Genomic DNA, 26,394 nt, shown 5'->3' on the forward strand with positions numbered 1-26,394 from the left:
AAAAATGTTGTACCTGTCTGCAGTCATCTCCCACTTTGAAGATGGCTGCCTGCCAGCAAACCTTCTTTGACCCATCTGGATTCTCCTCTCCATCTTCCAGAGAGTCTGATGGGCAGCGGAGACCCTCCCTCTCTAGTTCACTCACTCCGCAGCGCTTCACCTTGAACTTGGCCAGATAGGGAGCCTTGGCAGCACTGCAAACACAGAAAACACACACAAACACACACTCCCATAAGTTACAGTCATACTTATCATTGAAACTACTCTATGAAACACAAATAAAGACCCAACATTACCTCTGCATAGGTGTTCCAGACTTATAATCAATGTCCAGTACTATGGCTTCAGGATTACTAGGCAGGTAACAACCTAGAAAACAGCAAGACAAGATACAAACATAAGACTCAAACTCTGAAAGGACAGAAGGGCCTGAAGCACAATGACTAATTCACAGCTTCTGCCTTTGCAAGCAGACTAACATTTCAGCACTGCTGTGTCTTTGTCAGAGTAAACAGAGCAGTGTTGTAACTTTAAATCTGTTTGCAAAATTAAAGGGTGTAAATTAAACACTTTAATCTGTCCCTTCAAAGCTTGCTCTCCTAAGAAGCACACTATACAGGCAGGAAGAAATGCCTGACCTTATAAGAATACACCTTTATTTTACAACACAAAGGGCTTATGCAATGTTTTAATATCACAACACAGGCATGTGTTTGTCTGTATGGACAAAAGGTATTATATATTGGCCAAGTGGTTGGAAACAAAACAAACTGATTCTGTTAAGTGAAGATATTTTATCAATATCATTTGACACAATGAAAGAACATTATGTCAGTCTTTAAGGGACAGTCTGTAAATAAATAGCTGTAAATAAATAGCTGCAGGATCCTTATTCAGACCCATACAATATGACTAAGAGCAAGCAAATATATTTATTCATCTTCATATTGATATTTTTTCTTTTTTTGTGCTCGGTACAAGCTCGGTACAGAGTTTTACGTTATAATGTATTATAATGAATGTAAAGTACTGGTGGATGCTCATAATAAACATGACCAAAGTCATTTTTTCTACTCTCTATATGATGTCATTTTGAGCACCCCACCCTGTTTATACAATGTGATGTTAAAATATTTAGATTAAAACTGTTTTCACAGAAGATTTAACTGAAGTTTACAGTTTACAGAGTCACCCATATTTACTCTCAGACAGTTCCTTACCTGGCTGCACTTTGATATCGGACAGAGCTTTGAGGCAAGCTCTCTTTCTCTCCTCGCCCTTTGGAACTGGCCTGGGGAAAAACGCAAGCAGCAAACACAGCAGAATTTAAACTTCTCTGTGGTTGTGGCACATACATGACCCTGACGAATAGCAGAATACTAGCTAACAGACTTACTTGATAATAGCAGAAACGTTGGTGATTTTGTTGAAGAAGTCAAACTCTCTCTGGTAGAAATCTTTGGCAGGACCTGACAGTGAACCTATGATCTCCTCAACCATCTGCTCCAACAGCTCCCCAATGTCAGCTATGCAGAAACATTCATTTTAATTTTAAGTTTTTCTATTCTACTTGAGAACGCTCTTTATACAGCGTGTCTTATTCACACACACACACACACACACACACACACACACACACACACACACACACACACACACACACACACACACACACACACACACACACACACACACACACACACACACACACACTTTTTTCTATGTCTAAGCTCTCTCTCTATATATATATTTCACACAGATTCACATTTTGAGAAACACAGTAGGGGCAACTCATGTATCATGCCCAAGTATACTTTAATATGCAGACTAATATACATGGTTGATGTGGTTGATTTCGGAAGAGAGCACAAATAGCCTCCACTTTGCTTGGCTTGGTTTCATCTGAAGGGTGAATTACTCTTTAGTACGCTTAAATGTCTGATGTCAATAGGAGATCAACTATGGTTTCTCTTTAGTGCAGCAGGGAATGTGGTTGAAGACAATATCGCGAGAGCATTTCTCTGGTTTCCAGAAAGTCTATTGTACCAGCAAAAGTTGATCATACTGGTGGTGAATATTTTCACCACCAGTATCTGTCTATAATTTGAACTGATGAACTAGAGCTGGGGAGCGTGGGCTCTATTGCTGGTGCTTCACCACTTCATTTGTCTCATGGGTTGTGGCCTTACAGAACACATGACTGGACTTTTCAATAGTGGGCATGGTGTACAGTACTTATCAGAGGTGTGGACTCGAGTCACATGACTTGGACTCGAGTCAGACTCGAGTCATTAATTTTATGACTTTAGACTTGACTTGAAAAAATGTTCTAAGACTTGTGACTTGACTTGGACTTTTACACTGATGACCTGGGACTTGAATTGGACTTGAACCGGTTTACTTGAAAAGACTTGATATTTCACCCCAAATATATAATTTAACATACATATTATATAGAGATTGAAATGTGACGTCATTCAGGGGTAAAACCGCAAAGAATTCTGGGAACTCGTGGCAAGAGGTACTAGCGCACGCAGGCTTTCAATTGAAATCAGTGATAAAAAGAAACACAAAAATGGCAAGAAGCTGTTGTATTATTAACTGCAATAGCCGGTCGCATGACAGCCACGGGAAGCCGACGGGTAAAGAGATCGGTTGTTATCGGATTACGTCTTGAAGAGAAATTGTTCAAGCCATGTTTCCGAAGTAACAAACAGGCGACGGGTGGCCTGGATTGCAGCCATCCAAAGACCAAATATAACGTCCCAGAACCCTCCAGCTCACAGGTTAGTCTGCTCCAAGCATTTACACGAAGGTCAGTGTTTTTTAGTAGTTAATACGTCATTTTTCTTAACATAATTGGTGATATAGGTTACAAGCAAGTCTGGCGCTGAACAGAAATTGTTGCGCTATGCTCCTTTGTTTATTGTGCATAAATAGTGAATTGTCCTGACACAATATTGTGTTTCGCTTCTGTTATTATGGTACATTGACAAAAACATATACTTTTATTCACAGGGTAAAACAGGTTTTTGTATCACCAATTGCCCAGTGCGATTACAGCATACAATATTATTGTCACTGCTACATTTCTGTGATGCTACCAGAAATTATTTCCACTGCTAATTAATTACCATTGAACTCAAAGGTCCTATTAATAAACGGTTAACGAATGTGTATTTATGAAGACAATTTGTGAGACTGGTAAACTTATGATACGTACGATGGTCTTTCGTTCTACACGGTGCATTTCAAGGTCCTGTACCCATCCGGCGGTAAACTGTACCTGGGCTTGTTGCAGTGACCTGAAGTTACTAAACTTCATGAGTGTATGCACTCACTCCAAGAACCGTATGATTATAAATATGCATATAAATATGCTACGATGAGATAGCTGACTTCATCTAACTAGCAAATGTTGTCCAGGCTACGTTGGTGATGCAGTTTTTTTAATGTATATGATATTTTTGTCATGCGATTTTAAAGCCGGTCCTACAACCGCATCCAAGAATAACATGCAGCTTATCTCAGAACTCTCGGTGAAAATTATTCTAGGAGCTAGGTTTAATTGAGCTGCATTTTATAGAGGTGCAATTTCACAATTTGTGTATATTTTCTACGTTCACTATTTCGTCATGTGTTGAGAAAAACACAGATTTAAAAATTACATGGTCTAATATTTACATTTAGCATAACTGCAACATTATTTTTTCGTTTTTTTTTTTAAAGACTCGAAAGGACTTGAAATTCAAAGTTTCAGACTTGTGACTTTACTCGGACTTTTACACCAGTGACTTGAGACTCGACTCTGACTTGCCTGACATTACTTGAGACTTGACTTGAGACTTGAGGATAAAGACTTGAGACTTACTTGAGACTTACTTGAGACTTGCAAAACAATGACTTGGTCCCACCTCTGGTACTTATGTCGATAGACATAACTGGTAAGAACTGCAGAGCTGATCTTGAATAGTGCGGTAAAGAATTAACTTGGTAGCTTGGTCTAGTAGCTTTGGTGTAGAGCTCCTTAAATGTACTTTTAATAGGTGCGAACATTATTGTAGTTTGGTTCCCTATTTGGTAATGTCTTGGACATTATGGTTAGTGTGGCTTGTGATTCTAGTTCTTCAGATCTGGAGCAACCCTTTGATTTCTTCCCCCCCCCCGCTATTATGAGGTTTAAGAATTTTTCCTTATAAAACCTATTTGCAAGAACAGATTTGCAACCTGGGGGAGATACCACTTGCACTCTTCTATATGCCAGTTACACTATTAGAAATCTCCAGCTATATCTAGCATTTTTACTAGCGTTTTCTTTTGTCCTCTTTGAATTTGATCCAGGTTACTCATGTTGCTGGCTAGAGGAATTGGATTTGGTAAGGGTGTTGGTATCAGCTGGCTTGATGGATCAGCTGGCCATTTTATTAAATGGGATATGTTTTAATGTTGCGTTATTGTTAATAAATTATGATTTCTTTTAGATTAATTTCCAATGTCAAGGTGGAACACTGATTTTTTAAGAATGGGGGTGTAAAGCCCCTCTCACTCTCAAGAAATTCCTGGTCTGCTGTTACTGATGACTGGCATGGGAGGATCGTCAGCTAATGCAGCTCACCTCAGGCTATAAAAGTTGGCCCCGAAGAACTGTTAAGTCTGTCTCTTCCAATCCATCTTGCATCAATACATTGGTTATCTTTGTTTTTTTGGTTAGGTTATGTTGAATAGATTATCTTTTATTTAAGTAAACTTTTTGTGTGAACTCTTTCTTGGTTACCCACTTTGAGTCAATTCATGATAATAGAATATGTCACTTATTTCTTATTAAACTTATTCTGCCTTTACTTTTTTATGGTCACCTTTTATCTATTACTTATTTCTCAAAAAGCTTAAATTGGACTTAACTAGGTTAACTTTGTACGAGACAGTTGAAGGAGCTTGAAGAGCTGAATAGAAACAGTTTCATGTTTTACTCTGAAAAAGTATTTTTACTGAGTGTGTTCATGTAGGTTTTAATATAACGGGAAGTTAGGGTGAAACTAAATGTTTTTCATTCTTTTCTTTCTTTGTTACTCAGACTAACTAACACAATTTGATAAGTCTCTACTCACGGTCCTTTTGGTGGCCCTCTTCATCCATAAAGATGTTGGTCTTCATGTTCCAGATGAACTGGTGGGCAAGAAGCTGAGACTTCTGGGCTGCCCACAGGATATATTCTCTCACGTAACCCATCTAAGCGAGATAGAGAGTAGACAAAGCTTATATTGGTATTATTATTATAGTTAATTATATATCTCTCCTTTGCCTTTAGCAAAAACACAAATATCTCTCTTTTTTTTGGAAGGGAATATGATGAACTTCTTGTAGAAGGAAAAAAAATCTCCCAAGTTATCACAAAGTAGAGCATGGAATTTTTCGTCATGAAATCAGCAAAGGTGGAATTGTTAATATTACCTTGTCATAACGCAGAGCCTGAACAATCTGAGGAATGTAGAATAAGATGGCATCCTAGGAAGAACAATGAAGAACTATTAAGAAAGATTTGTTTTTATGAAGTTGTATCCTCCATCTTGGTGCTGTGACAGTGTTAAAGGAGGAACAAAGTAAGTTCTCCTCTGAAGTTGCTGTCATACATGAACTCAGGTCAAGACACTGCCTCATGATTCTCTCTCATGTGGCCCATCGGAAGCTTGTTTTATGCCGGGAACACTATACCCTATACTGCCAAAAGTATTCACTCAAATAATTGAATTCAGGTGTTCCATGGCCAAAACAAGCACCTATGCATTCAGACGTCTTCTACAAACATTTGGGAAAGAATAGGTTGTTCTCCGGAGCTCACTTAAGTCCAGCGTTGTACCGTGATAGGATGCCACCTGTGCATTAAGTCCAGTTGTGAAATTTCCTCTCTACTAAATATTCCACCGTCAACCGCTTGTGGAAGTGATTGGGAATGACAACAATTCAGCTACAAATTGGTCAGCCACGTAAAATCACAGATTAGGGTCAGCAGATGGTGAGGCCCATAGCGCGGAGAAGTCGGCTTTCTGCTGAGTCAATCACTACAGACGTCCAAACTTCCCATGACTTTCAGATTAGCTCAAGAACAGTGCACAGAGAGATTGGGAGAATGCGAGCCAATGCAAAGAATGCCACGACTAGAATCTAGAGCAGTGAGGATGTGTTTTCTGGAGTGACGAATCATGCTTCTCTTTCTGGCAATATGATTGACGAGTCTGCCAAGAGAACAGTATCGGTATTTGTCTGATTGCACTGTGCCAAGTGTAAAGTTTGGTGGAAGCGGGATCATGGTCTGGGGTTGCTTTTCAGGAGCTGGGCTCGGCCCCTTAGTTAATATGAAAGGAACTGTTAATGCTTCAGCATACCAAGACATTGTGGACAATTTCATGCTCCCAATTTTGTGGAAACAGTTTGGGGATGACCCCTTCCTGTTCCAACATGACCACTGCAAAAAGCAAGGTCCAGAAAGACTTTTATGAGCAAATTTGATGTGGCAGAACTTGACTGGCCTGCACAGAGTCCTGACCTCAACCTGAACACCTTTGAGATGAATTAGAGCGGAGACTGTGAGCCAGGCCTTCTTGTCCAACATCAGTGTTTGACCTAACAAACGTGCTTCTGGAAGAATGGTCAAATATTCCCATAAACACACTGAAATCTTGTGGAAAGCCTTACCAAAAGAGATGAATTTGTTATAGCTGCAGAGGGCCAACATCATATTAAAACCTATGGATTAAGAATGGGACATCACTAAAACTCCTATGAATGTGAAAGCAGACGAGCAAATACTTTTGGCAATATAGTGTAACCGATAATTACTAAGCAATTCTTGGTGCAAATCCACATTGCTTTGTACAGGAGAGCTGGCAGTTTAAAGAAGACATTTTAATGTCTAATCCTTTTAAAAAGTTCAGCACATTAATGAAAGCAGCTTGAGTCAATGCCATGCTGAGCCCAAAAAACCCAAAAACAAATCTTGACCTACTGGAGGAAAAGAGCGTAGCACTTTAACCCCATACTGAGCAGTAAGGGGATGAGGAGGGTACATGCTGCTGAAGTAGGACAGACCAGTGGGCGGGTCAGCCGGAGCCCAACACAAGATGTGGCTCAACTCAGGGGAGTCAGCATCAATAGTGTGCCATGTCACCAGGAACTAAAGAAGGATAATTATATAACATTCAGTCACATATAAGATTTCCAAAATCAAGCTTTACAAGAACACCTGATCTCACCTTGACAGCCTCAGGCACATCACTGACTGCACCGGGGTCCAGTCTCACAAGTCTGGTCACTTCAGCAACAATGGCGTCATTCTTAAATCTGGAAAATAAGACATTTAAAATGAAAATCTACACTCTAGTACAAGAAGGATAGTCACACCTTTACATTAAGCACTGGTTTCTTCTTAGTCAGAATTTCGACTATTACAAGCAGCAGACCACAAGGAGGGATGTTGTGTCTTGACCTTTTTTAGTGGCAACATTGTTTTCAAAGCTTATTGTTATGTTTCGGTGTTGTCAGTTTTTTGTTTTTTTGCGTGACTGTCATGTATTTCCTGCTTTACTTTGAAAGTCTGTGTTATCTTAGTGTGTTCAGTTTACGTTTCCTTGTCTCGTCAGGTCTAATTTGCCCCAGCTGTGTTTCCCTCCTGTGGTCCATTCCCTGATTGCTCCTTCTATGTATTTAAGCCTTGTGTTTCAGTATGTCATGGTCGCGATCTCCCCCCGTGTTGTAAATAAATAGTTTGTTGTAAATAGCTGTAAATGGGTTTTGTCAATACTTTCGTTTTGAGACACTTCCGTTTTGGGAATTTGGTGGAGAGCCTTAGTGGGTTTTTTTGTCGTGTGTTTTTTCCTTATTTTTATTTTCCTGCGTTGCACGCCGGTTGCCTAGGCCGGGGTGTAACATTATGTAGGGTGAGTCAAGTGATAGGCTGTTAGGTTTAATGTATGTGTTGTAGGTTGCCATTTAAAAAGCTACATAATGCCATTTAGAAAGCTAGAATGCTTCTGTTTGCTATCTAGGTAACCTACGCATATGACTACGTGCATGACATTGATAAGGGGAACAAGCAGCCTTGAGAAGAACAGATTCTACCAACGACAATCTGGGAGAGCTGCACTCCCATCATATAACCACACACAATGTATAATCATGCTTGCACAGCACAATCACCCTTTGTAACCAGTTATAGTAATTTCTCATAGGTAATACAGCTTTATGAATATCCATGTGTGTAACCAATAAAAACAACCTGCAGGGGGAAAGCAAGTTGAAGTGGGTTGGAGACAACTGCTTCCCTCTCGCGAGTGAAAACTTGAGCTCTATGTGACCTGGTTCCTGAGTGAGTTTATCCAGCAGTATCAGGGGTAAAACTCTGACAAAGGCCTTTAAGATGATTTGATCTATCTTATGCACAAAATGGACAGTTGGCCCTGATGACTCAGAACAGTGCTCTCATGGATTTAGTTAATGGGAAATTAAATGGCAAAAGCGGTTTAATACTCATTTAAACAAATGAGTTATTAGAGATTGTTCTTAGAGATTGGCCACCTTGTTGGTAATTGCATAGCCAGGTATGGAGCGATACTCCAGGCCAGGTTGACGTGGTCCTTCCACTGTTTCTCTGTCAGGCTGATGTATTTGGACCTCCAGTTGGCGATGCTTGTCTCCACTGACTGCTCTGTGGCAATGGCCAGCTCTTGTGTGGAGAGGGGGTTGTACCACGTTGTCAACCGTTCGATCTCACTAGCCTGGGTACACAAACCAGAGGTCAAGAGCATTAAGAAGGTTTTATCATGAACAGGCATCTTAAGTGCAGTCAAAACACTCATATTACTCACCAGTAATGCCAGCAACAGAGTCCTGCGTTTCATGTAGTATTTGTGAAGCTGCGTTCCTCTGTTACTTTTTTTGGATGTGCCTAGAAAAAGAAAAGGTACAAAAAGTCAGTCCATAAGTCCTTTATGGACTGACTTTTTGTACCTTAATGTCTCACAGACATTTCCCATCTGTGTTCGTCTCTTTGATTTGGAAAAGGTGATGGCTTGGATATTTCACCAGTTCAAAGTCTAGAGCAGTGCAGTCCAAATGACTGCAAGAGTTTTTGCTATATCAAAGATGCTTTTAATGTCCATATTTTCATTTTACATTTTATGATGCCACCCAGACCGAAAGGAAATGTCAGTCACACTCTTAAAACAAATGATATGACATTGTGATATGACACACTTTAGCAACATTTAAACTATATTTGATTATTGAAGGAAGTGCTATTATCAGTTTCGAAAGGCTCTTGAATAAAATATTCATTCTTTGTACTGTCCGAAACACTGAACCTAGGTTCTACCTGATTTTTTGGATGTGGTGGACATGCCACTCGACAGCGGGTACGTATTGATCCATCCCTGGCCAGTCTGTTGGGTGCGGGAGCTGGAATCCATGTTGCCCCTTAGATCAGCAGCGTTCATCACTGACAGGCTGTTCAAAGATGCATCCTGATTATCTGTTCAAATGCAAACAGAATCAGTGTGGCCATGAACGCAGTGGGTTACTCTCAGCACATCTACATCTGTGCTTTATTAAACTTATACAAGAGCGTTCCTTACACATAAAACAGTCACAAACAATATGAGCGATAATGAGGGAGTTGTTGAAGAGCGAGATGAACCATGTCACTTAGCCCTCTGCTGATGTCATGATCATGTATTTGAAATCGAGGGACTCCGGAATAAATGTAGGTAGCCGGTGCACTGATACTGGATCGGATGCAAGTAATCTGAGCCAGAATTTGCACTGAGGACCTGAAGAGGTATGCTCTGTATGAGTATGAGACAATGTCTAGAGAGTATTTTAAATTCAGGGAATTTAAAATAGAAAGTAGCTCGTCCACAGAAGGACTGGTAGCTCCCCTTACAATAAGGGTTCAGATCGCGCGAACAGGTGTGGGATTAGAGCTCTGGGTAGCTCCCCAACTGGGTCTAGACTGGGTCTAGAGAGTATTTTAAATTCAGGGAATTTAAAATAGAAAGTAGCTCGTCCACAGAAGGACTGGTAGCTCCCCTTACGATAAGGGTTCAGATCGCGCGAACAGGTGTGAAATGTGTGTGTTTAGTTAGTTTGTTTGTTTTAATCAATTTTAAATCGTGCTTTTTATTTGTTTTTGTTTCTAATGTCTCTGTCTCTGAATTGTGCTATACAAATAAATTTGCCTTGCCTTGCCTTGCCTTGCCTTTTGTCAAGGTCTTTGGGTATGAAGAGGAAGGAAATTTCTTGGTTGGAAGAAAAATTTTTTTTTCAATTTATGGTTTCTTTAAAAATGATCACTTGGGGGACTGGTGGGCTGATATGATGAGTAGTCATGCATGTTGACGCAGCTGACAAATTTGTGCTTTTCCTCACAGCTTCTAAATATTTAAGACAAAAACTGACTTAAATTTTATGGATCACAAAGTAGAGGAAATGAGTAAAGAAAGAGTAGAAAAACTGAGCATATGAGAGGAACCAAAATAAGAACGTTTAGGGAAAAGAGAAAAGAAAAGTAAATTAAATCAATATCAAAGATGCATATATCAGGAGGACTGTGAGGAAAAGCAATCTCAAATTTGACCCACGTAAAAGCATGCCCCTGCTGCAATGCAGTCGAAGCTCCACTGCTTTAGGCTTACTTAAGATAGATATTGGAGAAGTGCTGGACACGATAAGCGATCCAAATATCCCAGCAGAGAGCGTGCTCGGGGCTGGGGTAGTACCAAGCTCACCAGGTGGGACCAAATGAGATGCTGCCAGGTACTTCTTGTCAGACAGGATGCTGGCGTAAAAACGGATTATGATGCTGATGTCCTCACGGAGACGCTTGTCACCCTGGGTGGGGAACTTTGGAGCCACACTAGAAAGACAAAAACATTAAATGTCTCACTAGGGTTAGATTAGGGCTAATACTACCTAAATCCTGAATTAGGGTTAGGGCTAACCCTAAGGCTATCTTGGCTCTAAAGGTTGGAATGCTGGTTAACTTACTTCTTTGGTCCAGATTAAAAGAGCTCAACACGTTAAAGACAGCGAGAATGACAGAGACCTGACTTTCGTTCCAAAATGGTTCAATTTTTTCCCCTTTTCATGCAGCACTTTTTCAAGTTTTACATTTTTTGTGATTGATTAACTGCCTTGCCAGTTGTTGGATGAATTGATGAATTGTCACTAGTTTATAGTTTATTTATAAGTTTTTACTTTACAAAGTAATAATATATAGGATGGTTTAAAAAGTTTCAATGTAAATTTAATTACAAACAATAACAGAATACAAATAAACAAAAGCTAGGAGGTTGGGTGAAAGATTGAAGACAGACATGCTGAAGTTAGCATGCTAATCAGCTAGCACTGAAAAATGTTAACTTGTTGTAAGCCTAGATTTGATTGAAGAAGAGCAAGCATCTGAGTCTGACTACCTGAAGTAATCAAAGGCAGTAGAGTAGATCTTCTCCCGGAGCACATTTCTTACAGTTGCATTGGTGACGACGTCAGAGTGGAGCAAAGCCAGACCAAGAGTGAGCAGCCTAGAGCACAGAGAAAGATGGTTTTCATAGAGGAAAGAGATTTTGTATAAGCACACCATAAATACTATGTAAACACTGTGACTGGTATATACCTGAAGCGAGGTCCAATGGCAGCTACATGGCGGTTGAGGCTACTCTTAGCCCCACCAACATCTAGAGACAGAGAGCGCTGCATCAAACTGCCAAAGATTTCCACTTGATCTGCACTGGAGTATTTTGCGATCTCAAATCTCTGGACCAGAAACTAGTTGAACAGGGAGACACAGAACAAGGCGAGAATTTAAAAAGAATTGACTAACAAGATAACACATAAACAACTCAAGCAGATTGGCAGTTATCCAACCTCTATCCAGACATGGTGAGGGGTGACATTTGGAGGGCAGGGGATGGGCTGGCTTTCCTCTGAGGCAGCGAGAGGATCAGCCTCCACCTGAGCATCCGAGAACAAGCCCATCTTCAGCTCCACAGTCATCTGCCATGCTCCTGCCATCTCTCGCATGAACTAAGCGGGCATACAGGATACTGACACTATGTATGCAATTCAAGTATGCCGACAAGAGAGAGAGAGGTTTTTGTTTGTTTGAGTATATGTACCGGTACTTCCATTCCTATACGTGCGGCCAGCAGCCACTCCCAACAGGCAATTGCTGTTTCCATACCATGTTCTGTAAACATCTTGAGTGGAGACCAGCACAGGTGGTGCAGGAGCTGAGGATCACAATCTACAGGCAATTCAGGAGAGAAAATGCCACCCCACCCCCCAAAAAAAGAGAGAGACATGAATTTGATACCAACATCATCACTTATAATACCAAAATACCAAAGTAAATCATAAAGGAAAATAACCTTTGGTGCTAATGAGCAAGGCAGTCAGTTTGAACATGGCCTCAGTAAAAGCCTCAGGCTGTGCAGAGTCTAATGCTTCTCCCAACTGTTTAATCATCAGTCGGCCCAAATCAGACTGTCCCCGGACTGCCTGGGCAAAGTGGATCATGCCTGATACCTACAAATGAAAGAGAACATTTATGAGTATGAAAAATGTATCTAATAAACAGATGTTATGTTTCCAAAATCTGCCTGCATCGTATTCTGGTTTCACTCTGGCACCGTTATGAGCCCTTCAAGATTTCAGCATTCACCAAACAAAATTTCAGAAGGATCTGTGTTTTTTTCAACCAAAATAATGTGGCCATGATCACTAACGCAATAGCTAACGCAGTCCAACTTTTCCCCCTTTGATTACATTACAGAGATCTCTGGACCATTAGATCAGGTACTGGTCCATTAGAAGTGGATCACAGTGTGATCAACAATGGCCACCGACAACTCAACTAGATTTTGGAACCTCCAGGATCAAAAATTAAGCCAACACATAAATGCCAAAAAACAGCCTCCAGATCTGTCTAGTAGTATTGCTTGTGATGTTAATTATACTAACAACTTACCCAATGAATTAAACTCCAGTATTTTACTGGCATGTTACTTTGTTGTAGTTACTCTAGCAAGTATATGTTCCTGTGTTGTGCACTCTTAACTAAGGCTGTTAGCATTAGCTGATCCTTTCTCAGGCCACCCTTTTCATGACAATATCACCCCTTCACACTTTTGGGGGGGGGGGGAATCTACCACAGGTGGAGGGTGGAGGATGGACTCAATCTGGGTGACTTCTATTGTCTTATGTAGTTTGGGACTGATTGTTGGAGTAGGTGTAGTTTTTCCTTTGCTGTGGAGTCAGGTGGGCCACCATGGGCTGCGTGGAGCTTGGTGCTGCTGCTGCCATGGACCCCCGTCTGATGGGCCTAAACCTGCCTGTCCTTGGTATATTTCGGGGAACAGGGGTGCCTATGGGGGTTAGCGGTTGGTACCCCAAAGTACCTCCTCTCTGGCTTCAGGGGGGGGAGTACTTTGGCCACCCCGATCCTTTCCTCCCCATCCCTAATGGCTTCTCTCCTCCCACTTCATCACACCAACACACATGCGGGGCCTTGGGGTGCATCACTGAGGTTCAGGTTTCTCTTCCTCTCCCTCTGTTAACTTTCTCCCCAACTTCTCTTTCTTTTTTTTTTCTCCATCCCCCAGTCTTTTAGTGAATATGGGTTGTAATATTTATTGTGACTTTACCTCTCCAGCGTATCTGTTCCTGAGATTGAGGGAGGCCATGAAGTTTGAGTAGTCCTTTTTCACACAGGCTGGTCTCTCAGTTAGTTGAGTGGACTAAAGGAGAAAGTGACAAAGAAGAGCCTAATAAACCACGCTGTTACTATAAGCATAAACTGTTACTAATAAAAAACAGTCATAACTCATTTGTGCTCAACGTGACATGACAGTTACCAGAACAAAAGTTTATCTGTCAAGTGTGAATAGAGTACTGAATAACTTGTTGCAGATTTGCTAACCCTATTGTGTAAACCAGAGCACTTTATATTTTAGGTCATATTTTATGCACTACTGACATTTTAATGTAATAAAACAGATTTAACGATTCACATGCATAGTTGTTCAGTTGAAGACAAACAAAAGCAACAGAGTTATTACACACAGCAATGTTACCTTTACAATGACAGAAGGTTTATTTGATGAAGGTTTTTAAATCACATTTCTGCACTAGGATCAGTCCATAAAGAAAACTTAAATGGCAAAACTCTCCCAAAATCACCAATAATGTACTCTGATAATTAATATATTAAAATATCTAAGAAAACAAAGAAAAAATTCATGTGACTGACTGCACTGCCACTAATGCTAGGGCAACTTTGAGTGTAAACATCTGCACAGACAACATGCTATCACAAAGCTATCAAACAACCCAGGGTGATGTAAAAGTTGAGTACATGCCAGCCAAAAAAACACAACCAGAACCTGATTGTGTTATCTGCAACAGATAACAAAAGCTGATATAAGGAGTCAGGCTTGCAGTATTGCAGCCTTCATTTCTATCTGTACATGTTTCTGGAGAAAAATCATTGTAAATGCATTTTAATATTAAAAGATAACCAGAATAAATAAAAAAAATTGAGTTTTTAAATAATGACTTCATGACTTCATAAAAACTGTGTTCTGTATTTCTGTCCAAAACTAAAATTTGTTTTATCTGAAACATGTTAGTATGAAAATGATGCACAAATAAAATCAGGCTGGGGGAAAATATTTTTGGAGCACTGTATGTATGCCCTCCTTATGATAGGATTATGTACTGGTGTGTGGGACCGTTATCTCAGGTTTACATGGCTGACTGATAGTTATTTATTTCAGGTGATGTTATGGAGTAACTCAAAGGTAATGTAATAAGTAGTGTAGAGTAGTGTAGTAGTAGTGTTGTAAAAGCTCACCTTTCAGAACACTCACTTCACCAGATGCGCCTTGTTTCTTTTCCTCACCTTTGATTGGGTGTGGTGCTTTCCCTTAATTGCACTCGCCTGTCACTCGTTATATAAGGACTGCACTCACCTACAGCTCACTCTTTCTTCACATGAGGTGGCAGCTGAGGTGAGTTTCTGTTTGAGTCTCCTGAGTTTATGTATTATTTTGAGTTACTAAGTTACTTAAATCACACTTTATTTCCTTTCAGAGATAGCAGTCCGTGTGTCTTTCCTTCAATTCATTCAATAAAACGAAAAACCCTGCAAGTGATTACTGACTGTTCATTCTCATTCTGACCGGATGAGCCCATGATGGTAACAATCTCCAACCTCCTCTGAACCTTCCTCCAAAACAAGTAGAGAAATTACTACTAAAATAACAAAACATGTAACTTTTTTTTTTTGTAGCAACCCCAACACTTGAATTTGTAAAAATGATGAGTGTATCACCCACCCCAAGTGTGGTGCTCTGCCTGTTGTAACCAGCAAAGTGCAGGATGCTTTCTGTGGCCATGGCTAGGCCTGTGTGCTGGGAGAGGCCTGATACCCAGTTCTGATGTTTGTTTAGATACTCCTGAAAAGACCAGGTAAAGCACAGTGGTTTAAAGCATGTTTAAGGCAACATGTGGAGTTTTGCATGTTACAGACTAGAATGTTTCAAAATAAATGTTACCTGTAGGTGGGATTTGGTCACAGATGGAGCCCACTTCATAGCCTCTTTAAGAATTTCTCCACAGCGTGCTGCAAAATCCTTCACTATGCTCTAGAACCAAAGAGACAATAGGTCTTTTATATATGAGAAAAAAAAATCTACTACATAGACAATACATTACAAAAATCTATTATCTAATAGTGCTTGCTCATAGGGGGTCATATGATTGTTGGGTTTTTCTCTGTATCTATTATTGTAGGATCTACTGTACAATATAAAGCGCCTTGAGGCGACTGTTGTTGTGATTTGGCGCTATATAAATAAAATTGAATTGAATTAATACATATATAGGGGAAAGAACTGAAAAACACAAATCATAAGTAAAGCAACATTACCTCTCTGGCTTCATACGTGTCTGGGACAGTGATTCTGTATGGTGTATCTGGGATGTCATAATAAGGCTGGTCTTTATGAATGTCCTGCAATAGATCCAAATTATACAGCATAAGTCATGGTATACAAATGCAGTATAACAGTCTTAATGATCATCACATACTGCACTGAGTGAGAGGGAAAGAGTCTGCAGAATGTCCAACATAGTCTTCAGCACACGGCCACTCCACAACAAGTGGGGGAAACTAAGTAGAGAGAAAATACAGTCAATTAGGAACCTGCTTTTGTACAGTTAATGTGACTCTGGGTGATATTTTAAGTAAATTAACATGTGCATCAAGTCTTGCTCACGTTTCAGCCAAGCCAGACAAGTATTTGTCAGCCACTCTACGGATCCTTTTGTGGATGTGGTTGAAGTTCACCAGGAGGAACTGAGCGTGGCGTTCAAGCTCCTCCTCATGGGCTTTGGTTTTTGGCTAAAAGTGTGACATTATGTAATTTTATTGTAGAATATTTTCAAGATTATGTCATTAAAATAGTTTACAGTGATATACATGACATGAAACTGAGAAAAGCAGTAAATCCTCACATTTGAGAGCTGGAAATTCACTTTCACCGAATTGCTTCTGTAAATCATGTAAAGCAACTCTATTGGAGTCCAAAAATAAAATCTAAATCTAAAATCAGTATATCAGGAGTCCTTTAAGACTACAATTGGGAACCTTTCTAAGTGTAGTTTATGTGTACAGTAGGTCATTTATTTTTGATTTGTTTCTCCCTGGAGAGCAAAGTCAGAAAGGAAAAACTGAATCAGTTTGACTGCAGTCTATACACAATCTGGTTGGGTGCTTGTCTTTTAACTGCAGTGTTTTTCTATTAACTGTGTGTTCTATTTGAGATGAGTGACTAATATTGATTTAATTGGGTCCTGTCTACTTTTGTTCCACAACCAACATGTTTTTAAATGTTATATGATAATCTTCCAGCGCTCCTGCAGTAGTTTTTGGATCTGATGCGTATGACTTCAGCTTTGCTTAATGTTATCTAACTGTTACAAAACATTTGATTTACAACTGAGTCTCGAGATGGACCTTTAGTGTATGTGAGGGGTTATGAATAGCACACCTAAAACACCCAAATTGTTAAATCTGTGCAGTTTATCTTCTGTTTTGGTTAAGGGTAAGAACCCTGTCTTATGGGGGAGAGTGTGACGGCTGCATGGCTGGTGTTGGTTTTCTGTGTCTATCTATTCCAGGTAATTGGTGGGTGGCGCTGACCCAGTTTAGGACGCAGCACACCTGAGCAGATGGTGCTGAGGAAAATCAGTCCCTTGGGCTGACTCTTCTCTACTCATATCCTATCCCCTTGTTTGCTGACTGGTAGAGCACTCTCTTTTGTTTTTGCATGCACAAACTCACTCATACATTTTCCCTGCAATCAGACACTGCATATATACTGAAAACCAGTATTTGTTTTTTTATTTAAATAAATCATTTAACAGCAACCTAATGCTATGTATGATCGCCCTTTTTTGATACATTCTTTTGAGTCAGGTCATGACAAATAATATGTATTTAACCAAAGAACACATTGAATAATAAAGTAAAGATATAAATGCACTTAAGATATACTTTGACTTCTAACATCTTACTTACTTTTTCAGCCATCATTTGCAGGAAGACCTCAAAAACCTTGTCGCTAACAGCAATCACACACTGCATCATACCTGAAAACATTTGAATGTGCAGAATAAATGATTGCCAGTAAATTGGTATTTTTCAATGTTTTTTTTTTTAGTTGTTCTTACCAGATTTATCCTTCTGTATTGCTCTGTCCTCAAAGTATCGAAACATAACCTGAAAGCGGTCCAAGTCCAGAGAATGCAGCATCCTAACAGATGTGAGAAAAACAAACCAGAATAAAGGTTAGATATATATACTAGTCAAGTTTTATTTGTCTAGTACAAACTGGAGAAGATGTGCATGAGATTTTATATTAAAAAATAAATAAATAAATCTCATGCTGGCTTACCTCATATACTCCAATCTGTAAACAGACAGCAAATATGTGGACATGGCAAAGTCCAGCTTGTTGATGAGAGCAGCCACCTCTGGAGGAGGATCCAGCAGGTTGATGATGGTACTGCGTAGATCATTCAGCTCTGCCTGGAATTCAACAATCAATCAAAAACTAGTGCCAGCAGGTAAACTACAAAATATCTGGGTGTTTGTCTGCATGTGGGCATTCTCATACCGGAGTGACAGTATCATTCTTCAGGGCAGAGTTGTACTGCAGCTCTGAGCGTAAAGGTTCTCCACTGGGAAACGTGAGCAACGGTGATTTGGTCGCTATCTCACAAACCCCTTCATACCACTCCTCTGGCCACAAACCTAAACATTTCAACAGCAGCAAATTTAGGATTTACATCTTTAAAATGAATGGTGTCATGTGAGTAAATGTCCAAATGGTTAATCTCATCCACATATTACTGTATTTTTCAAAGCTTCCTTACTAACTCACTAACAAATATATCACCCAATGTCTGTTAGAAAAAAAAAAAATTAGAAAAATAAAAACTTTGACTCCTTGGAAGGAAAATGTGGTTTGAATCATATCTAGCTAGCACGGTTAAATTTGTTCATGTAAATAGGGTGTCTTCTTCATTATGGAGTTCCCCAGGGTGCTATGCTGGGACCCGTTCTATATACGTTATATATTCTTCCCTAAAGCTGTATTTTTAGAAGGCATAGCATATATTTTCATTACTATGCAGATGAAACTCAGCTTTATCCATCCATCCATTTCCTTCCACTTATCCGAGGCTGGGTCACGGGGGCAGCAGCCCAAGCAGAGAAGCCCAGACCTCCCTCTCCCCAGCCACCTCCTCCAGCTTATCCGGGGGAACACCAAGGCGTTCCCAGGCCAGCCGAGAGATATAATCTCTCCAGTGTGTCCTGGGTTTGCCCCGGGGCCTCCTCCCGGTGGGACATGCCTGGAAAACCTCACCCAGGAGGCGCCCAGAGGAAATCCTTGTCAAATGCCCGAACCACCTCAGCTGGCTCCTTTCGATGTGGAGGAGCACCAGCTCTACTCTGAGCCCCTCCCGAATGGCCGAACGTCTCACCCCATCTCTAAGGGAGAGGCCAGCCACCCTTCGGAGGAAGCCCATTTCCGCCGCTTGTATCCGCGATCTCGTTCTTTCGGTCACTACCCACAGCTCGTGACCATAGGTGAGGGTAGGGACGTAGATCGACCAGTAAATTGAGAGCTTCGCTTTTACACTCAGCTCTATCTTCACCACAACAGACCGGTACAGCGTCCACATCACTGTAGCCGCTGCACCAATCCGTCTGTCGATCTCCCGCTCCCTTCTCCCATCACTCATGAACAAGACCGCGAGAGACTTAAACTCCTCCACTTGGGGCAGGGTCTTGTCCCTGACCCGGAGTGGGCACTCCACCCTTTTCTGGCTTTATCTATCTAATATATTTCATCTATCCAAAGCAAAAATGACACACACAAAATTAGTTTAACTGCAGAAATGTCTTAAAGACATAAACCTGAAATTCAGATGAAACAAAAAAGGTTGCTGTACTTGGCCCTAAAAACCTTTGAAAAATGGTGTCTCTCCAGATACTTACTTCGGATAATATTAACTTGGCCTCCAGTAATACTGTGAGGAATCTTCACATAATTTTTGATTAGGATAATTCTTAATAAATAAATAATAAATATTTTGGACTGCTTCCTGGCATTTGCATTGTATCTCTAAAATTCAAAACATCCTGTCACAGAGTGATGGTGATTGACTAGTTTATGTATTTACTATTTCTAGGATGGACTATTGTAATTCATTATTATCAGTTTGTTTTAAAGGCTCCCTGAAAAGGCTTTAATGGATCCAGACTGCTGCAGCGAGAGTAGTGAAAGGGACAAGAAAGAGAGAGCCTATTTATCCCATTTGTTATCTTTGCTGGCTCCTTGTTAATCCAGAATGAAATTAAAAATCCTCCTCCTCATATACAGGCCTTGATATACTACCTTTTCACCGCAATAGAGCACTAGGGTATCCTAGGGTATTTAAAAGTAAAATAAGAGGCAGAGACCTCAGCTCTCTATGGAACCAGCTTACAGTTTAGATATAGCAGACAGAAATCTTCTCTAGTTTTAAGTACTGTATATGCTTTAAAAAAAGGGAAAGTTTTAAGCTTATAGTTAGGTAAGTCTGAACATTCCCTTAGTTATGCTACAAAATGCCTAGGCTACTAGCGGGTTCCCATTATGCACCAAGTGTTTCTTCTTCACTCACAGCTTTTCATTGTCTATGTGTATATAAACCACTTTGTGGAAGAGAGCCAGAGTTCAATAGTAACTAATGATTAAATCCAGTGTGTCCTTTGTCCTATTTCTTTCCCCTCATCCCCAACTGTTCACAGCAGATGGCTGCCAATCCCTGAGCCTGGTTCTGCTGGAGGTTTCTTCCTGTTAAAAGGGAGTTTTCCATCCCACTGTTACCAAGTGCTTGCTCATAGAGGGTTGTCCGATTGTTCCGGCTTTCTCTCCATTATTGCAGGCTCTTTCCTTTACAATATAAAGTGCCTTGAGATGGGACAATCACCGCACCACTAGCACTGTTGCTTCACAGCAAGAAGGTCCTGTTTGATTCCACCTATCCTGGCCGGGGCCCTTCTGTGTGGAGTGTGCATGTTCCCTGTATTTGTGTGAGTTCTCTCCAGGTACTTCTGCTTCCTCCCACAGTCCAAAGACATGCAGTAAGTGGGGTTAGGTTAACTGGTAATTCTAAATTTCCCATAGATATGAATGTGAATGCCCCTGACAAGGATAAATGGAAGAAAATGGATGAATGGATAAATAAAAATTAAATTAAATATATAAAGAATAAGGGGTGGATTAAGACTTTTGCACAGTACTACATTTAATCCTAAAAAGAAGCTACAGATATATGAATTCATTAAGGCTTTTATAATAAATTAAAGATAATGGTGATTCCAGGAATAAAAAAATGTTTGCTTGAAAACTTTCCCACAAATTCCCACTGCATTTCCTAATTTAAAACAGACTGATATGATGGGACTACTAAAATAAATGGGAGACAAAATAGTAAAACTGACATTTTACAGGACTAAGGATGCAAAACAGAAATAGAGCTACAAAAATTTCAGTTTGCTTTACTGTGATAAAACAAACAAAATTTTGATATTTCTGATATTTTTGTACACAACACAACAGAAATAAACAACTCCTTCTACCTGAACCCTCCACAGCAAATCCCATGACTACGGAGTAGAGCCAGAAGTCTCTAAAGAGCTTCTGCAGGCGTGGCTTTGCCTCCTTGATTGGTGGTAGCCTCTTTGTCAGCTAAAAACAGAAGAAGAGGAGGGATAACAGACCTTTTAAAAGTGCTAGGTTTACACTAACTCTGAATTATCAAAGATTATATGATGAAAATACACAAATCACTTACCACTGCAATGACTGGAATAAGGACTCCAAGATTTCCGGCACTGCTTGATGCCTGAAGGTACAGAGCTGAATTAGCCACTTGAAAATAGACTACCACTTTATTTAATTAATGAGTTAACTACATTAAATATTTTCTACACAAGCAAAAGTTTCAGTGTTTAACAAATTTATTAAACACCCTAGCATAAAAAAAAACAAACAAGAAACCTGTAAATTCCCATGCTAATAAAAATATTAAAATTTGAAAAATTTAATTTATGGAGCACTGTAAAAACTATAAAGTCAGGGGGGTTGGGATCTGAAGGAAACTAAATACAGTGTGACTTAACAGCTACTATATGCATCACCTATGTTTCCTGGCTCTAGCTGCAGGAAAACGTTTTATAATCGGAATCATTTCCCAATTATAGTATGCTGTTATCTTATGAAAGCAGATTGCCAAGAAAATGAAGCAAAGCCATTTAAGGTAAAAACTTCCTCTTGCATGTGTTGACTTCACTTGACTTGTTTGACCTTATACCTAACTACCCTATGTTGTTTTTAGTTCCACTTGTGTTGTTTTTCCTTCCCATTATAACAAATTTCCCACGTGTGGGACTAATAAAGGTTATCTTATCTTATCTTATCTTATACTGGAATGTGCAATGTGAGTGTGTGCCATACCTTCAGAGTTGGGCCCTTGTCTGAGGCCCTTTCACTGGCTCGCTTGCCTTCTAAGCCCAGCTGAACAAAGAGTTCTAGCAGGTTGACTAGCAGCTCGTCAACCATATGCTCAGCCTGAAGGTTTGCTGCTATGTTACCCAGTGCATTTATAACAGCCAAGGAACAGTGTCTGCAGAAAGAGGAAGGAACATTTATGTACGAGATAAGCAGTAGCACATGCGTTTCTGTAACAGCGGGGGTATGGTTCACATTCAGGCTCCCATAAGAGAATTGATACAGTTTTTGCTTGCTGATGCTCAAGATGGAGAAAAAAAACCAAAAGAAAACTCAGCTGCATTGAAGCTTGAAATAAACATTTGAATGCTAACACAGGACTGTAGAGCAAGTGGCCAACACTTGCACTGAAATGACAATAGTAAAGAAAAAAACATGACGCCAATGTGAACAAGCAAAACCATAACACCAGGGGGGGGAAAAATGCTCTTTTAAGACTAAAATTCCTCATCTGCCCTATAAGGTGATTCTTACCTGTATCCGTGATCTTTGTAATCTTTAGTAGAGTAAACCATGGAGCTTGCCTTGACACTGATCTGCTGGAATAAATTCCAAACTTCCTGGTAGATGTATTGCTAAAGTGGAAGGAAAAAGAGAAAAAAAAACACAAAGTTCCCCTTCAAAAATAAAAATTACACTTTAAAAAGGTTAGATTTGGGTCTAATATCACTGCATATGATGTCATATACTGTCCTTCCTCTGAAAAAGAAAGCATACCACAGAAGCTTGATTCCCTTGTATAACTCACAATTGTGCGTAAGTATTAAAAGGAACTGCACTGCAGTGGTTTAAATCACAGAGATTCCTATGATTCCAATTTCTTAATATAATTAGGAAGCCTTCTTCACATGCAAAAGTTAGTAATGGAGTTCCACAGGGTTCTGTGCTGGGAACCAAATCTGTTAACATCATACATGCTTCCCTTGGGCATTATTATTGTAAGACACTGCTATGCAGATGATACCCTAGTTTTGTTTAGCCATGTCTTACCCTACAATATAAAGTGCCTTGAAGCAACTGCTGTTATGAATTGGCACTTCATAAATAAAATTGCATTCAATTGAATTACTCTAGAAGCTTGAAGTTCTAAGACACATGAAGTTTGAAGATAAACACTCACATTCCCTGTGATGACCATGCAGCCAAGTTGGTCTATGATGAGGACATCAAGCTGGGAGGGAGGCTGGCAGAACTTCTGCTGCAGAATCTGAAGGATGGGCTCCATTACTCGGGGGGTGTCCCGTAAGGCCACAGCAATGTGACCCAAAGCCCTGATTGTGTGGTCTGGAATCAAGTGAGCATCCCTGTGGGGCAATATCTTGGTTATTTTAACTTCACAAGTCAAGAGCAGAGTATAATTTCGGTGAGAGGCTTACTTGTCATTTTCCTGATAGATATAAAGACGATTAGACAGACTGGCGAGAAAAGCTTCAACAATGACATTATCCATAGTCAGGCCAGCTTTAAGGCACCTGAGAGCAGAAGGAAAGACTGGGAGTGAAGGCTTTGTTGACAATGACATGTACACGCAAGTGGGATGGGTTTCGTTCAGCAATGCCTTATATTAAGGGGAAGCACGTTGTACACCTGTGTGGATTCACAGTGGACATTTATCATTGTTTTTAAACACACTTTCATCTCTTTGTATGTTATAACTTCAGAGTTTTCCACAGCTTGCTGACAGACCAACAACAGCACAAGCAAAAATAGCCCACATACTGGTCTTGATGCATGCTCAATCATCCAGAATCAACTTTTGGAGAGCACACATACTGGTTATAACACATATTTTTAGCACTACCCACATTTAACAAAACAGATGCTCTCTGCAGATAGACAAGCAGTCTGCAGGTTCTGTGGTATGCCGATGCACTACAACTGCTGAACCATTATTTCTCCTTCATAAAAACTCTGTGGGAGTAAATTGGATCTTAAACGGTTCTATTTATGAAGACTTCTGTGAACCTGTTATTTATACTGTTTTCTTGCAAACTGGAAAATGGAAAGCTCCAGTGCCTAATGTACCTGTGGGGGAACTCACCTGCAGATGTTATCAATGGAGATGTCCCGAAGCTGCTCATACATGGAGGGCTGGCTCTTCTTGCTCGAATGGGTGCTGAGTGTTGACTGGGAATGTTCATTGGTCACATGAATCTTTATTTCACTACCACCTTAAACAAAATCATAATCTTGTAAGAACACATTAAACTGGAAGGAACACGGTTGGCTGGCTGGTAGTGGTGGAGCATGAGTTACCTGGGGTGTATTGGCTGTGATATTTGTACAACTTCACCAAAACAGGAGAGGGCACCACCAAGAAGTCTCTCAGGGATGTGGTAACAGAGTGGGCCACCACTGGAAAGCGTTCACACAGACGACCCAACCCCTGAACACAAAAAGTATTTCTAAATGTGCATTTGTAATAATAATATTTGCATTCCTCCCAGGTTTACAGCTATTTACTGTGAAGAAAGCAGGAGAAACATTCCAACAGGACAGCCACAATAGATGTTACTTTAAAGCTTTTAATTTCTGATTTGATACAGTCTGTGATTACCTAAAGCATCAGTGATAACCCAGAAAATCAAGTACCACTAGGTTTCAGAAATTTGTCATCAACACCAAACTACTGATCGTTATAGCTCTAATGTGAGCATCTTAGCCCGATTTCAGCATTGTCAAAATTCTCCTGCTATACCTCAGAAGTATAAACCATACTGATTGGCTTGAAAAAAAAGAAAAGAAAAGAAAAGAAAGAAAGCACTAATCTGTCAAAGAGAAACAAAATCTTAACAGGACACAACACTTTTCTACTCCTGCTCCCACATCATTTTCTTCCCTCTCTGGTAGTTCTTTACCTGTAAGCAGCAAATCAGGAGGGGCATGTGAGCAATGATGACTTTACTGGATGTCTTTGATTGCAGTTTCTCTGAGAGCTTGGTGCAAAGATTCTCAGCTCCTGGCAAACAAACAAAAAAAGGTTTACAATCAAGATTATCGAGACTGATTACTCACTGTTGGACTAAGATACAGGAAGCAAGACTTACCCTGCTCCTCAGTAACAGCCCACACCATGAGGTCCACACAGGCGGCATTAGCCTGACAGCGCAGTTTGAGTGGGCTCAGTTCACTCTGGAGGTACTCGACATCATGAAGAATCCTTTGCAGCTCTGACTGGCTGCTGCTAAACTGCTCCAGTACAAAGTCATGAACCTCCTTCACATAGTCTGTCTGAAGTTCTGACAGAAAACAAATTATGTTTGTATTATTATTATTATTATTATTATTATTATTATTATTATTATAGAGACATTAGGGAAGGAGAAATTGTGATTTTGTTATTGAATAATATAAAAAGCACTTATTGTAAAATCCAGTGTTAAAAAAATACTTAATTTTAACAACTCCAAAATCAGCTAAAGCTATCAACAGAACATAAAGAAAAGTCTCCTATTTTCGAAGGCAGCAGTACTTTCATCTAACTCCATTTTGAACCATGTTATGGTTGCTGACCTCTAGTGGCTCTCCCTCTGTGAGAGTTTTTTTTCTCCTTTTCCTATGTTACAGGTCTGCCAGTGAGCAAATCATCCAGGTTGTGCTGTGAGCTAGAGTGGTTTGGGCAGCAGGCTTTAGTGTGTGTGTGTGTGTGTGTGTGTGTGTGTGTGTGTGTGTGTGTGTGTGTGTGAGTGAGTGAGTGAGTGAGTGAGTGAGTGAGTGAGTGAGAGAGAGAGAGAGAGAGAGAGAGAGAACTTAAACTCTGTGTAACTTTGGCTTTGGCTTTTTCTTTTTCACTTTTCCTAAGTGTTTTAAAGAGGTAAGTGAGATAATAAACAATAAAAAGGCACACAGGTTTTATCTTGAGGATGGGTTACTGGTGAGGAAATGGGTCTCAAGACCTGCTTTACAGCAGGAAGGAGGTGATGAGGGTTGGGGGGTGGTACGCCAAATAGCCATTCCTAGGGGACAACCGGGGCGGCATATTGCAGCTTGCGCATGAACACCCGCGGTCAGGTCATTTAGGAATCACTTTAACCTATGACCGCGTTCTTCAGCACTTTTTCTGGCCAGGTCTGAAGAAAGACGTTGCCAAGTTCTGCAAAACATGCAAGGTTTGCCAAATTGTGGGTAAACCTAATCAGACGGTGCCACCTGTTCCTCTTAAACCCATCCCGGTAGTTGGGGAGCCTTTTGAGCGTGTTTTAGTGGACTGTGTGGG

At 40.2% G+C, this 26,394-nt stretch overlaps 1 protein-coding gene across 4 annotated transcripts in view; it reads right to left on the reverse strand.

Moving 5' to 3' along the window:
- pi4kaa (phosphatidylinositol 4-kinase, catalytic, alpha a) overlaps positions 1 to 26,394 on the reverse strand; it is a 43,437-nt gene that overhangs the window by 7,860 nt on the left and 9,183 nt on the right. For 2 of the 4 annotated variants that reach the window (XM_026173034.2, XM_080303476.1), the window contains 37 exons: positions 25,226 to 25,417; positions 25,037 to 25,137; positions 24,435 to 24,564; positions 24,220 to 24,349; positions 23,555 to 23,650; positions 23,299 to 23,482; positions 22,653 to 22,753; positions 22,125 to 22,293; positions 21,463 to 21,513; positions 21,248 to 21,356; positions 18,231 to 18,367; positions 18,009 to 18,142; positions 17,785 to 17,867; positions 17,633 to 17,703; positions 16,329 to 16,453; positions 16,141 to 16,222; positions 15,980 to 16,063; positions 15,606 to 15,695; positions 15,387 to 15,506; positions 13,695 to 13,787; positions 12,420 to 12,576; positions 12,168 to 12,295; positions 11,917 to 12,075; positions 11,666 to 11,817; positions 11,466 to 11,573; positions 10,779 to 10,906; positions 9,368 to 9,523; positions 8,862 to 8,941; positions 8,572 to 8,771; positions 7,251 to 7,338; positions 7,004 to 7,171; positions 5,452 to 5,505; positions 5,109 to 5,229; positions 1,397 to 1,526; positions 1,221 to 1,291; positions 297 to 369; positions 14 to 194 (listed from right to left, as the gene is read on the reverse strand). In XM_026173034.2, the coding sequence (XP_026028819.2) occupies positions 14 to 194; positions 297 to 369; positions 1,221 to 1,291; positions 1,397 to 1,526; positions 5,109 to 5,229; positions 5,452 to 5,505; positions 7,004 to 7,171; positions 7,251 to 7,338; positions 8,572 to 8,771; positions 8,862 to 8,941; positions 9,368 to 9,523; positions 10,779 to 10,906; positions 11,466 to 11,573; positions 11,666 to 11,817; positions 11,917 to 12,075; positions 12,168 to 12,295; positions 12,420 to 12,576; positions 13,695 to 13,787; positions 15,387 to 15,506; positions 15,606 to 15,695; positions 15,980 to 16,063; positions 16,141 to 16,222; positions 16,329 to 16,453; positions 17,633 to 17,703; positions 17,785 to 17,867; positions 18,009 to 18,142; positions 18,231 to 18,367; positions 21,248 to 21,356; positions 21,463 to 21,513; positions 22,125 to 22,293; positions 22,653 to 22,753; positions 23,299 to 23,482; positions 23,555 to 23,650; positions 24,220 to 24,349; positions 24,435 to 24,564; positions 25,037 to 25,137; positions 25,226 to 25,417 (4,436 nt within the window). Of the gene's footprint in view, positions 1 to 13; positions 195 to 296; positions 370 to 1,220; positions 1,292 to 1,396; positions 1,527 to 5,108; positions 5,230 to 5,451; positions 5,506 to 7,003; positions 7,172 to 7,250; positions 7,339 to 8,571; positions 8,772 to 8,861; positions 8,942 to 9,367; positions 9,524 to 10,685; positions 10,907 to 11,465; positions 11,574 to 11,665; positions 11,818 to 11,916; positions 12,076 to 12,167; positions 12,296 to 12,419; positions 12,577 to 13,694; positions 13,788 to 15,386; positions 15,507 to 15,605; positions 15,696 to 15,979; positions 16,064 to 16,140; positions 16,223 to 16,328; positions 16,454 to 17,632; positions 17,704 to 17,784; positions 17,868 to 18,008; positions 18,143 to 18,230; positions 18,368 to 21,247; positions 21,357 to 21,462; positions 21,514 to 22,124; positions 22,294 to 22,652; positions 22,754 to 23,298; positions 23,483 to 23,554; positions 23,651 to 24,219; positions 24,350 to 24,434; positions 24,565 to 25,036; positions 25,138 to 25,225; positions 25,418 to 26,394 lie in introns of all 4 variants that reach the window. The other 2 variants (XM_026173033.2, XM_080303475.1) reach the window with 1 other exon arrangement.

Source organism: Astatotilapia calliptera, chromosome 7 (assembly GCF_964374335.1).
Source record: "Astatotilapia calliptera chromosome 7, fAstCal68.1, whole genome shotgun sequence".
In the NCBI taxonomy this organism is placed as follows: Eukaryota; Metazoa; Chordata; class Actinopteri; order Cichliformes; family Cichlidae; genus Astatotilapia; species Astatotilapia calliptera.